The sequence below is a fragment of the Meles meles genome, chromosome 8 (genome assembly GCF_922984935.1).
Source record: "Meles meles chromosome 8, mMelMel3.1 paternal haplotype, whole genome shotgun sequence".
In the NCBI taxonomy this organism is placed as follows: Eukaryota; Metazoa; Chordata; class Mammalia; order Carnivora; family Mustelidae; genus Meles; species Meles meles.
The window spans coordinates 56,819,622-56,833,794 of NC_060073.1; the positions used below are offsets into that span (position 1 = coordinate 56,819,622).

Below are 14,173 nucleotides of genomic sequence, written 5' to 3' on the forward strand. Positions count from 1 at the left end.
AAGGGAGAAGGAGAAGGGAAAGGGGGAGAAGAAGGAGAAGGTAGAGAAGGCAGAGAAGCAGGTGAAGAAAGAAGAGGGTGGTAAATGCAGTGGCATATTCATGTGTTGCACCACGAGGAAAAAGAATGAGCACCAGAAGGCTGTCTCTCATAGGCACAGATGAGCCTAGCCCTGACCCTCTCTGTAGGACACATCATGAAAACTCGTACTGTCTGCATGGGATTTGGGGACCTAAGAAATGAGACTTCAATAGAGTCAATTATCATTTATTAAAGCAAGACCAAGACCAACCACACCCCGAAAAAAGTTCTCATCGATACAGCTTATATTTTTCCAGCAATCACAGATATTCATTCTTACATATAAGACTCTTAGGTAAGTGCTTCACCTCTAATAAAATTTGATTTCTCAATGTGACCCTACAAAATAGGTACAAGCTTTAACATCAATTTTTTTTTTTTTTTTTAGGAAAATGAGACCAAGAGGTGCTAAGAGACTTGTTCAAATTTACATAGCTTATAAGTAAAGAGACAAGATTTGACCTTATGAACTCTGAGCACCAAAAATCTACTCTTAGTATATATTTCACTTATGCACTTCTGCTTTAACTCTGTGATACATAAAGGGGTGTTATTGGTAAAGCAACACACTCTGAAGGATTCATTACCTAGTGACAGATTCCTATGCACTGTTCTATGTCCTATGCACTTGGATAGAATTTATAATTTTTCCTTTGTTAATTCCCTTAAACAGAAGAAGGAATGAGGAAAGGAGATGTCAGAGGAGGTACAGCAATACTGCTCTTTCTATAAAAGGGATTAGATGTGTTCCCTTTGCAAGTAAGCATTCTCTCCTAATGCTAAGCAAAAACTAATAAGGAAAAATAAAGCATTCTCCCCTAACGAAGACAAAATATTAGGAAGGAAAAGCTTAAGCTTTCACTGCATGGTAGGGATTTATAAAAGACTGTTGAGTTGACTTGTGTTCCACCCAAATTCATATGTTATAATCCTAACCCCCAATACTTGAGAATGTGACCTTTTGGAAATAGGGTCTTTACAGGGGTGACTAAATTAAAATGATGTAATTGGGTGGGGCCTTTTCCAATCTGACTGGTGTCCTTAGAAAAAGAGAGACTTAGACACATGGGAATGCACAGTGGGAAGATGAGAAGACAGCCGTCTACAAGGCGAGGAATAGACTCTTCCCTCACAGCCCTCAGAAAAAAACCAACTCTGCTGACACCTTGGTCTTATACTTCCAGCATCCAGAACTGTGAGACAAGAAATTTCTGTTGTTTGAGCCACCCATTCTGTGGTATTTTGTGACAGCAGTCCTAGCAGACTATCTCAAAAACATCATAAAATGAAAGATGGAGAAAAGAAGGAAGACATGTTCAGAATGGTGCAGATGAGCTCAGTTGTAGATGAACCCCAGGACAAGGGGTGCTACATAGAAGTGGGGGAGGGACTGAGAAAGTTTAGGAACTCGGTGGACACAAGGTGATGGGGCGTTGACAGTTCCAAGGATTGAAATATGGATAAACAGTCTGAGAAAACTGACAATTAGAAAACCTGTAGATGAGTGACCCATGGTTTGTGACATTGAAAAATGAGACAATACGTGCTTCATAGTCAAGGAAAACCCCAATACGACAGGGAGGAACAGGTATGAAAAGAGTCAAGATCTTGGGATCAGAGGTGGAAGACTCCTCAAAGACCTTATACTCAGATTCATTCTGTAACCCAATAACCCAGTAGCCAAACTGAGGTTTGTATCTGGAGTACACATCTGGACGATTTACATTTGGATCAAAAACAAACCCAGAGCTCTCTCTTCTCTTGAGGTTTCTTGCTTTACTGTACACCCCAAGGATCCAGGCAATCTTTTCAGACACATCTACTTCCCAGTAATACTTCCCTGAGGAAAAATGTTGGTAGCCCAAGACATCAAAAGCAGAGAAATCACATAGAAATACATTTTTAAGAGAGAAGTTGTGCACAGTTGTCATTTGTCGTTTATCAGCAGAAATGGCAATATTCACAAAAGCATTGACTGGCTTCAGCAGCACGTCCACTGTAGGAAAAAATGAGAGGGTCAGGTGATGGATATGGAGTAGGTGTGTCTTGTGACACTGTGAGGTAGGATATCAGGAATGGACTCGGGGGAACTTATGTGGTGGGTCAGAGATGAGTAGAACACTTACGAACTGTTGTATGCCTGCATGTTTGGGGAGGGATACATGAGGCTAAGATCACGGTACCTGATAGTACCCACAATGTCTAAAAAGGGATCATAATACGGTGATTTGAAGAACCTGTAACTCCTTCTTACCCCAGTAGCGCTGGACCTCTGTCAGCTCTGAAATGACAAAAGTTTCAATGATGTTGTTAGAAACAAAGGAGTAAACACTGATACCTATCTTCTCACTAGGATGGGAGTAGGGAGGGGAGCTCTGTGAGGCTATGAACCAGTGAATGAACCAGACACCTTGCCCATTCCCCCTTAGGTCTTTCAGCATAAGAGGTCTAGCTCTCCTTGTCAGGCCTCCATCTTCTCTCATCTAGAAATATCTTCCCCCTTATTTTGCCTTGTTTTGCTTGATACTACAAGAATTCCACACCTACAACCTTCCTCTGATTTCCCTTACCTTTAAACACTTGTAGCATCCCACTCAGATCTGGAATTCGGAATGTACTCTTCAGTTTCTTGGGAACAATATTTGGCTTCTTAAAGGTCCACCTCTCACTCCTAGAGAAGACAAAAATTGATCACTCCATATTTCTGACCTTAAGTTTCGACAAGACCACTGTTTCCCTTACTTTTTGCTCCACTGATGCACTTGAATCTTCTCCACTGGAGATCCTGAGGAAGGGGGGTTGGGGAGATCCCTGATGCTGCAACCAGAAGGAATATGCTCATGTCTACCTTTCCATTTACCCTCTGTGTGATCTTCAGAGGGTCTTCACCTCAAAGAAACTCATGTTCTTCCTCCTAAAATGGAAAAATTAACCACATACTCTATCTTTTAATAATAAAGCTAGATGAAATAATGGTGCCTTTAAGAGGTATTGATACCTCTAAAAAAAACAATTATTTGATATATGAAGAAGTTGTTGCCATGTAGTGGTTCTACCAGGGACAGGCCAGAGATGTGAGTTCCCAGGCATGTGATCAGTAAGAAGTTCCCAGAGCTTGGCTATGGAAGGATTTAGGTTATCAAGTATGGAGCTTCTGTATTAAAAGTGTGAAGGGTCTCCAAAGCCTTTTATACCAGTACAGATGTCCAGATAATAATATTTAAGGTTATATTCTCTGGGGAAACATTACAAACATCTGGAAAAGAAGAAGTTATGACAACCAAATGAATAGTGGTCTGAATTTCATGTGTTTAGGAAGACTTTGATGCTGCCAAGTGGGTAGGCAACTTTAGACAAAAGACCGTATTTTCTACAAGATGATAATGTATGTAAGCAAGAAGAGATTAATTACTGGCATCAGGATGAAGCCACTGTTCCCCAAGACTAGAGAATTTTTTTGGGGAAGTGCAAATAAAACCACTAGAAAGACCTTGTTTCTTCTAATATTAGGAAGAAAATAAATGCAGAACAGCAGTCCTTGTGGAAAATTTGGGGGCTTGGCAGAGGGAGGATAGGGTCTTCTCTAAAATAAGATAGGCACCCATGAAATATGGAAACAAACTGTGGCAGAGACAGGTTTGACCAGAATGAGCGAAATCATGATCTTTTGGCCCTAGCTCTGTGACCTCCCACCACCCCAATTCCACTGAAAATCTTCATCCATGATCAAAAATTTGTAATGATTTAATTCCCAAATTCACCAGCTCGGTGACTTTTTTTTTTATTATTATTCTGACTGATCCCAAGATAACTCTCATGGCTATAATTCTGTCCTCACATTAAAAAAAGGACCATACCTGGTCTCCCACACATACCTTCTCATGACATTAGTCATATCCTGGGGAGAAGAGAGAAAACATGAGTCATGCATAGGATTGCCATATTTAGAAAATAAAAATGGCTGATTAAAATTGAATTTAAGATAGTTTAAGTACAACCTCTTGCAATATTTAGGATACCAGAATACCCTTCTACTACAAGAAAACAATTTATTGTTTATCTGAAATTAAAATTTAATTATGCATCCTGTATTTTGTCTGGCAACCCTCCAAGAGTTATAAGATCTCCTAAATTAAAAAGTTTTCTCCACCTTAGACCCCTAAAGCTCCTTGGTATGAGCTGAATAAATAGATTATCAGAGTATAGAGGATGAAATATAGAGATAAGACTGAGATCAACCATCCCAAGGGCTCATGTAAGGATGTTAGAAAGATGATTTCTAGTACTGGGAGATGTGATATATTTAACAAGTAGATAAAAGACTTTGACATTAAAAAAAATACATTCATGAGGAGACCTCATTAATTCATTATGCTTTTATGTATTCTAAAGAGAAATAAAGGTGAAACCCATATTAGCCAGACATCATTCCAGGCTCTGGAGAGTCAAAGATGAGGAATTAATAATAATAGTTCTCCAAAAGTATACTTTCTTTCATTGCAGGTACAAGTAACCAAGAACTTCAAACAAATGTTTCTCTGGCTTCCCTCTACTCATTCTATATATGTCCTCTATACTACCTACAGTTACTCTCCCCAGTTAAGCATGAAATAAGCCACAGGAACCAGAACCTGAGGAAGTCGAAAATGTAGCTTACTATTTCCCAACTATTTACATCCCACTGTCCAAAATGATACCAATATCTACTCAATCACTGCTTTAGAAACTATAATATTCTAGTCTGAATTCCAATATTGTATTAAGCCAGTCTAGTTTATATCCTCAAAATCTTTTAGCCATCTTTTTTTCCCAGCATAGCCGTTATTTGCCTAACTTGTTGAACAAAAATGTACCAATATATTTGGTTTCCCTCTCTCCAGCCTAACCCTTTTATACCAACAAAGTCTTGACCACCAGTTGGTTTTAGATTCTCCGATAAAGTTTTATTCTTTGTACTGGGCTTTTTTGTTATTGTATATGACTAAACCTGGTTTAAATTTAAAAGAAAGAAGAATCATATTGCTTGGGGCACTGGGTGTGATGCATAAACAATAAATGCTGCAACACTAAAAAGAAATAAAATAAAATGGAAAAAAAGAAAGAAAGAAGAATAAATTCTGGGGCAGGTGTAACTTTAGTCATAGCTAGGTTTTTAAGTGAAAATCTTGTCATCAGAATCTGTTCTTCTCAAATTCTATTTTCCACCTGCAATATTGGCTTTCTTTTTAGACTCTGTATAGAATCAACTTGAATCTCCTGCTTTAAATGATAATCCCTGATATATTACTTGCTGAAAAAGGGAACTTCTCTTTCTAGTCATGATAATAAAATTCTAAGGCATAAAAATCATTGACTTAAATTGGGTCATGTCCCTATTTTAAAATAAGTACTGCATCATTGGTAAGCATATGGGAATCTCATAATCTGATTTACCTAGAATTGAGAGACACATACATCCCTGATGCTACCGATTATATAAACCTTAACCAACTCCATGGACTGAGGATGAGGATGGTTCCTTAATGGGTAATTCAAGAGGTTGTTACCAAGAAAAAAAAAATGAATTAATTGAATTAAGATTGGAACAGATGTCCCATACAGCCCATCCCTTCACTGCCATCTCACCCTTTTTACCAAATTATTTCTCTCCCAAAAGGCTCAATATAATACAACAGTTACAATAATATTAAACATGGATGACTAATATCACATATAAATTATGATGTAAGAGCAATTAAAGATCTAAATTTAAGATCTGAAAGTATAACACTGAAGAAAAGAAAAAGAAAAATCTTCACAATATTGGATTTGTAATGATTTCTTGGATATGACAGGAAAAAAAGCACAGGGAATAAAAGAAAAATAACATAGTTGGACCACACCAAAGTTAAAAATTTCTGTGCATCAAAGGACACCAGGAAGACAGTGAAGAGACAATGTACAAAAAGGGATAAGATATTTGCAAATCATATATCTGATAAGGTATTAGTATAAAGAACATACAACAAACTCCTACAACTGAACATTAAAAAGCAAGCAACCCAATTGGAAAAATGGGGAAAAAATTTGAATAGATATTTCTCCAAAGAAGATATACAAATCTCCAATAAACCACATGGAAATATGTTCAACATTATTGGTCTACACTTGGAAATGCAAATCAAAACCACAGGTTTTGCACAGTCTGGACTCAACAACAACAAGAAAATCAAACAGAGATTTGTGGTATTTGATTAAACTTAGTGAAGAGATGCCTTGCAAATGCAAGAAGACAGAAAATGGGAGCTTATAAAGAATTTCTCTCCAAATTTTTTGCACTGCCTATCATAAATTACTAACAATGGCAATTTCCTTTGTCATTCATACTTCGAAGTATCCCTATGACCCTTGAAATGACACAGGAGGTGTAGTGAGGGGCCCAAGAGCCTTGAATGTCGGCATGAGGAAGCAAGTTTGGGGACCCAGCAGAGAAGAAAATATTGTTTCTCTGTTTACCCTGAATCTCATCATGTGAGAGCCCCAACCCAAGCCTTACCTGCACTGTGTCTACTGATGACCCCCATATCTGATGTTCAATATCTGAGATGAGTTCCCTTAAGCACTGCTTCTGCCGGGCCAGCTGGTCTCTGGCCACTACCAAGTTATCCAGCACACTCACTTCATCTTCCTCCAGCTTTTGCAGCACACTCTTCTCCTCGCTGTCCAGGGTGGCTCTCATGTCATTAAACCCTTTCAGAATCCTTTGTCTCTCAGTCTGCATATAATTCTTTGGGGATGAGAAGAGAAAGAGGCAGTCAGTCTGTCTGGTCAAGAGCCTACATTGTCTGGGCCTGGGTGCCAAGACAAGAACTATTTTCAGGGACTTCTCAAAGAGAAGGGAACAGTCAGAGAACAACTACTGAGAAAACCATTTCCCCACTATTTTCTCCTGAGTTTCTCCCAAAGGAATATATTAAAGTTTGCTTTAACAAGGCCCACCCCGAGACACAAAGAGACATCTGGATGAGGCTGGGATTGCAGACACCTGTCCTGGGTAAACATGCCACACTGCCTAGGAACCCTTTCCACCCACAGCTCCTAAATAGGGAACACTGGTGTTCCTTGGTGTGCTTTCTTGAAGTATCCATGCCTCAGACATGATGATGGATATGAGATATGGGATTCATGAGTCATTTTTACATTGCTTTCCTCCATGTCTTCACCTCCAAATATTTGGTTTCACTTGTGATATGTATCCTCTCTGGCACCCAACCCTCAACAGGAAAGGAGTGAAATGAGGACCAACTGAGAAGCCCCCAAACTCATTAATTTGAGGTAACAAAGAGGAAGGGGCCTCCTGTGACTGGACTGTGGTGCTACGAGTTTTCTGTCTCAGTACTCCCTCAGGAAATATCTCTTCCTGCCTTCCAGGAAGCTTTCTCCTCTCTGATGTTAGCTTCCAACTCCTCCATTTTCGGCTGCTCCTTCCTCAGCTTCTTCAGAACTGCCTGGAGCTTTTCCTGTGAGAAAAGAATCATCAGAGTTAAGCTACAAGGTTTCTTAGCACCTGGATAGAGGGAAGAAATCAGACTCATCTCAGAAGAGACCAGGTTACAGAAATGAAACTGGTGATTAGAATCTAGGATGTAGACAAAAATCTGAAGAGGTTAATGTACTCTGCATCCCTGGGTGATGCAAGCTACCATCTCTTGATCAAGAGTAACCTGATTATCTCTCTTCTGAGAGGAAGAATTGATCCTGCAGCAAGGAAAGTCCTTTCATCTCATTGACAGGTTCCCCTCATCCAACCAACCGTGTTTTCCAGAAACCCTTCTGCTCAAAGGGGAAATCAGAATTTATCTTGGAGAGCATTTCTCCACTCATCTAACTTATCTTTGTAGCCTAGACTTATTTCTGATCAAATGATAGAGTGCACAAAAATATCCTTTAATAAATCTCAGAAGCTAAACGAGGATATGGAAAGAGATCGCAGAGCTCTCAGTTCTATGATGACAAAGGGAAGGAAATAATTTTAAAAAGTGAAGGATTCACTTGAGGTAATTTTCTGCCCCATCTACTTTCTCCTTTGGGCCTACCTGACAATGCTTGGCCACCTGCTCCATGAAGAGTATTTGATGACCATGGTGCTCCACAGACTGGGCACAGTGCTGGCAAATAGATTTCCCATCCTCCTTACAGAAGATCAGGAGTTTTTCTCCATGGTGCTCACAGAGATTTTTCTGCCGTGGGCTCACGTTCTCTTTGACTTTCTTCACTATGTTGGCGAGGGGCTGATTAGGTCGGAGATTCCAAAACTGGTATTTGCACTGGCACACTGGGCAATTGCTTTCCCCTCCTTGGTGGACCCCCGAATCCTTACTCTTTGCAGTGATGCAAGCTTGGCAGAAGCTGTGGCCACAGTCCAGACTCAGGGGCATTGTCAGAAGATCCAGGCAGATGGGGCAGGTCACTTCCTTCTGTATGCTCATCTGTGCTGGAAAATCCATTGCAGGGCTCCCTTGTTTCTTCTTGTCCTGACAGTGGAGGCCTGTCTTGCTCACAGACTCCTGTAGGGAAGGGAATGTTGAAAGGAGCATATAAATAAGGCAGAAATAGAAAGGATACTGATTATGTAGAGATTTAGAATGGGCAAAACATTAATATACAATAAAGGAAAGAAAACAAACAAGAGGAATAGGGCAGTAGCAGAATGAAAAGGGCTCTTGGTAATAATTGCAAACACTTTCCTCTCATTTAATGTTACATGATAAATTTCACCTTACCAGGGCAAGCTTGCTAGTTTCTCTTCTTCTACTGGTATTGAAGCACTTCCTACCAAGAATCTTGTGCAACTCATCAATTTTTTTTATTTTTATTTTTAAATTTTTTAATAAACATATAATGTGTTTTTATCCCCAGGGGTAGAGGTCTGTGACTCACCAGGTTTACACATTTCACAGCACTCACCATAGCACATACCCTCCCCAATGTCCTTATCCCCACCACCATCTCCCGTCCCCACTCCCCCCAGCAACCTTTGATCTGTTTTTTGAGATTGAGTCTTTTATGGTTTGTCTCCCTCCCGATCCCATCTTCTTTCATTTTTTCTCTTCCTACCCCCCAAATTCCCCATGTTGCATCTCCACTTCCTCATATGAGGGAGATTATATGATGGTTGTCTTTCTCCGACTGACTCACTTCGTTAAGCATAATACCCTCTAGTTCCATCCACGTCGTCGCAAATGGCAAGATTTCGTTTCTTTTGATGGCTGCATAGTATTCCATTGTATATATATACCACATCTTCTTTATCCATTCATCTGTTGATGGACATCTAGGTTCTTTCCATAGTTTGGCTATTGTGGCCATTGCTGCTCTAAACATTTAGGTGCATGTGTCCCTTCGGAGCACCACGTTTGTATATTTAGGGTAAATACCCAGTAGTGCAATTGCTGGGTCATAGGGTAGCTCTATTTTCAGTTTTGATGAACCTCCACACTGTTTTCCAGAGTCAACCCATCAATTTTTTTCTGTCTTTTTTTTTCCCCACCCCCAAACACATCCTCTATGTTAAATACACTAAACCCACCATGGCCCCTGGGTTTTTGCACTGCTCTTCCCCTGTATGGGTGATCCTACCCCTGATATTTGCATGACTCACCTTTTTCTTTTTAATTATTATTATTAACATATAATGTATTATTTGCCCCAGGGGTACAGGTCTGTGAATCATTAGGCTTACACATTTTACAGCACTCACAATAGCCCACAGCCTCTCCAATGTCCATAACCCAGCCACCTATCCCTACCCTCCCACCCCCCAGCAACCCTCAGTTTGCTTTGTGAGGTTAAGAGTTTCTTATGGTTTGGCATGACTCACCTTTTTAAAACAACTTCATCGTCAATCAGAGAAAGACAATTATCATATGATCCCCCTGATATGAGGAAGTGGAGATGCAACATGGAGTGTTTGGGGGGTAGGAAAGGAATAAATGAAACAAGATGGGATCAGGAGGGAGACAAACCATAAGAGACTCTTAATCTCACAAAACAAACTGAGGGTTGTCGGGTGGGGGGGGTGTTATGGACATTGGGGAGGGTATGTGCTATGGTGAGTGCTGTGAACTGTGTAAACCTAGTGATTCACAGACCTGTACCCCTGGGGCTAATACATTATATGTTTATAAAAAAATTAAAAAACTTAAAAAAAACTTAATTCACCATTAAATAAATAAAATAAAATAAAAATAAAATAATATAAATAAAAATAAAAAACAACTTTATCAAGTTATGTTTCTATCAAATGCATTCATTTTAAGAGTACAATACAATGATTCTAGCAAACTTAGGGAACTGTATAACTTTCCCCACAGTCCAATTTCAGAACACTTCCATCACTTGAAAACGAACTGAATGCCATTAGCCGTCATCCCCATTCTGAACCTGAGCCTTGGGGAACCATTGATCATATGTTTTTATAGATTTGCCTTTTCTGGTCAATTTGTATAAGTAGAATTATAACGTGATCTTTTGAGACTGAATTCTTTCACCTAGGATGCTGCTATTGAGCTTCATCTATCCTGCCTTTCTCTCCAGTTTCTTAAAGTTAAAAGTACAAAAACCACTGCTGCCTCAGAGAAACTTTGCACTTGCTGTGCTTGTCCCTCTGCAGGGAACCACTCCCCCATCTCAGCATGACTCACTCTTTGGTTTCATCAATCTCTTCTTCAGCCCTCTTATCAGGACCTGCTTTGACTTCTCTACAGCAAAACTGCTAATACTATTGCTTGCTGTACATTTGCTATATTTCTGTTATTTTTACTATGTAATACATAGCATCTTTAAATGGCTGCCTCTTCCTCCTAAAAAGCAATCCATGCATACATCAGGCATGGTTTTGTGCACTGACGGAGCCTCAGTACCTAGAACAGTGCATCATACACAGGAACACAAAGTGTCATGAATACATAAAGTTAGAATCTCCTCATTTCTCCGTACATGCTTAGACCTTTCTCATCAGCTTTTCATCCCTTCTTTCTATTAGCATTTCTCTAATTCCAGAAAAATTTACCTCCCAATCCACCTGTTCCACACAGAGCCTTTCCATGTCCTCAAATTCATTCCCCAGAGACACCTACAGACACAGCAAGGGCCACAATCAGGAGGTAATTTCATCACTAACAATTTTATAATCAGTTGCAATTTACAAATCACTTAGACCTATTTATCCCTTATATAAAAATCCTTCAGAAATAAGAGTACTCCCTTTCTTCAGATGTAGAAACAGAATCAAATCACCTACAGATCATTCTTTTAGAGTCCATAAGGTATGGTAGGCTCATCCCTGTCTGTCTCAAATTAGATCTCATCCAAGTGAGTCTTTTACCTGAATTCCAGGAAAAGGTCCCCCACCAGTTTCCCTGATACTGTTATTCATCTCTTACAATCTGCTCTCATCACTGTTCACACCACCAGCAAGAAAGATTTTTTTTAAAGCATCCATTAATCTTACTATTTCTCCAGTCAAACGCATGTCGTTCAGTTTGAGTCACTCTTTATAATGGTCAGCTTAGGTCCACATTATACATCCCCTCTGTTGCATCATCCCCTCAGCCCAGCTCCTACTCCTCCTCCACCCACACTGGCTGCCTTATGCATTCCTTGATAACTCTGGACAAAAATCCATCTTAAATCCATCAATTCCTTGAAAACTCAGCTGAAAATCACCTTCCCACACTGAGACCTAGCCTGAAAACTATTTTAAATTGCAAAGCCGGTTGGGTGTTATCTGTGACTAGTGAATCATTGAGCTCTACATCAAAAATTCATGATGTACTATATGTTGGCTAAATGAACATAATAATAATTTTAAAAAAGAAAACCTGCAAAGCACTTTACTAGGGTACACCATAAATACTGAGCCCTGTGATGGGTCTTTTTTTGTCTTTTAATGCTATTGTTTCTTTGTTTTTGTCTTTTCTTATACTGCATCATTCTTTTGTTATTTGTTTACTTTCTCTCCACTCACCCAGATTATAATCCTTTATATATGCTTCATATTTACTGACTGTTCAGTAGGTGGTAATACAATTTTTTTCATCACCATTATATGCTTTTGCTCTTGTGAATTTAATCAAAAGTATTTTAAAAAATTTAAAGCCCATTTTCTCCCATCCATTGGACACTGTACTAGCCCCCTGAGTAAACAATATACACCAGATATGAAACTTGTCTAGATGTAAGAGACAGACCAATGACTTTTGAAAAGGGAGAAGAAAGGAAAGTACACATCAAAATATTATGTAACACAGAGATATGATACAAGGTGTTCAGAGGTAAGATTAAGATGGAGATCTTTCTGAGAAATTACCGACTCCTTTCCTTAGCTCTGCGCAGAGAAAATGGAGTAAGGAGTTTAGCAATGGAAAAGTAAGGAGTTTAGCAATGGAAAAGTATGTCTAAGATGATGGAGGACAAGTTCTAAATCAGGAGTGGACACCAGAGGGGCACCTGGGTGGGTCAGTGGGTTAAGCCTCTGCCTTCAGCTCGGGTCATGATCTCAGGGTCCTGGGATCAAGCCCCACATCGGGCTCTCTGCTCAGCGGGGAGCCTGCTTCCTCCTCTCTCTCTGCCTGCCTCTCTGCTTACTCGTGATCTCTCGCTGTCAAATAAATAAATCTTTAAAAAAAAAAAAAAGGAGTGGACACCAGAGTGTCGTGGGGTACTGCTGAGGTGAGAGTAAGCTATGTTCACTCAGAAAGAACAAATTCCCTGTGTCTGGAGCCCCAGAGAGACAAATGATTGTGGGGGAGCTGTAGAGATGGACAGCAGTCTGATCATCCAGCCTCTCTCATCAGGCTGACCAAAAGTCTGGTGATTTATTAGGAAAGTTCTGGACAACTTTTCAGAAATTATCAGTACAAGAAAAGTAATAGGAGGAGTTACAAGAGTGTCTTCTCCTTGGCACAGGCCCTAAGATCCTTTTCCCTCCCACAAGTCCAGATAAGGACTCTTGTCTCTACTGGCTCTCTCAAGGAGCTTGGGCTTTTTATTTTTTTTTTTTTTTAAGATTTTATTTATTTATTTGACAGAGAGGGAGGTCACAAGTAGACAGAGAGGCAGGCAGAGAGACAGGGGGAAGCAGGCTCCCTGCTGAGCAGAGAGCCGGATGCAGGGCTCTATCCCAGGACCCTGAGATCATGACCTGAGCCGAAGGCAGAGGCTTAACCCACTGAGCCACCCAAGTGCCCCAGAGCTTGGGCTTTTATGAAGAGGGAAAACAGGGCCCCATCTCACACACTTCACTGGAGGAAAAGAAAAAGAGATTTTTCTATTTCTGAAAAAAAAAAAAAAAAAAAGTTACTCTGGCTCACCTTAGAAAGGTAGAAAAGTCAAAACCCCAGAATAGAAAGAAGATGAGAGTAATTCAGCCTAAGAAATAATGACGATCCCTCCAAGAAGCAAACAAGGGTCTCAGGGTTCTTAAGTCGTCCTTTTTCAGCAGTCACGCCATCCCCAGACTCACTATATCTCTCTTCTGCAGAAAACATACAAGCAGGCTTTCTGCTTTAAGAGCAGCTTCAGAACCACAAATTAAATTCATCCAAATACATTCAGTCTGTTCCTCCCAAACTTCCTGCCCTTTGCCTTCACAGACCTTTAGGCTGAAGTGGAGAAGTCTTGGTTCTGTGGAGATCAGAAGCAGGTATGGGCAAGATTCACTCACCAAGCCAGAAAAGTGGTAACTGAAAACAAGGGAGTTTACCTACTGGAACTGGGTAGAAATGAAACTTAAAATCTGAGAAGGGGAAATGAAAGAAAGGAAGCAGAATGGAAACTTAAAAAACAATAGCAGCGAGAAGACACCACATAGGGTGTCAGGAAAGGGTATGTTCTAGGACCTGCACCAGCCAGGCACCCAGTCACTACATTCTTACTCCTACCCCAGCTTACTCCAGCATGAATATTTGAGTAAGAAAAAAATGAGAAGTTCAATGATACAGCCTGAATACTCACCATTTCAATTCAATCCTATAATTATTTGTTGAGTTTATGCTATATTCAAGCCCCAGTCAAGCCACAAAAGATAAAATAATGATCTGGAAAGGCTTGGC

At 40.0% G+C, this 14,173-nt stretch overlaps 1 protein-coding gene across 3 annotated transcripts; it reads right to left on the reverse strand.

The window, feature by feature from the left end:
- Positions 1-306: 306 nt before the first annotated feature.
- On the reverse strand, positions 307-13,844 carry LOC123949805 (E3 ubiquitin-protein ligase TRIM22-like). 3 transcript variants are annotated; one of them, XM_046017447.1, is made up of 8 exons: positions 13,717-13,844; positions 8,156-8,626; positions 7,484-7,579; positions 6,616-6,846; positions 3,938-3,978; positions 2,651-2,751; positions 2,335-2,361; positions 307-2,076 (listed from the first exon to the last, which is right to left on the reverse strand). In XM_046017447.1, the coding sequence occupies exons 2-8, from the start codon at positions 8,564-8,566 to the stop codon at positions 1,481-1,483; spliced, it is 1,503 nt and encodes a 500-aa protein (XP_045873403.1). In that variant the 5' UTR covers positions 8,567-8,626; positions 13,717-13,844; the 3' UTR covers positions 307-1,480. The 3 variants fall into 3 exon arrangements, with proteins under 3 accessions (XP_045873403.1, XP_045873402.1, XP_045873404.1); XM_046017446.1 differs by lacking the exon at positions 13,717-13,844 and adding an exon at positions 13,433-13,663; XM_046017448.1 differs by lacking the exon at positions 13,717-13,844 and adding an exon at positions 13,433-13,661 and having other exon boundaries at positions 3,956-3,978.
- Between the last annotated feature and the right edge of the window lie 329 nt (positions 13,845-14,173).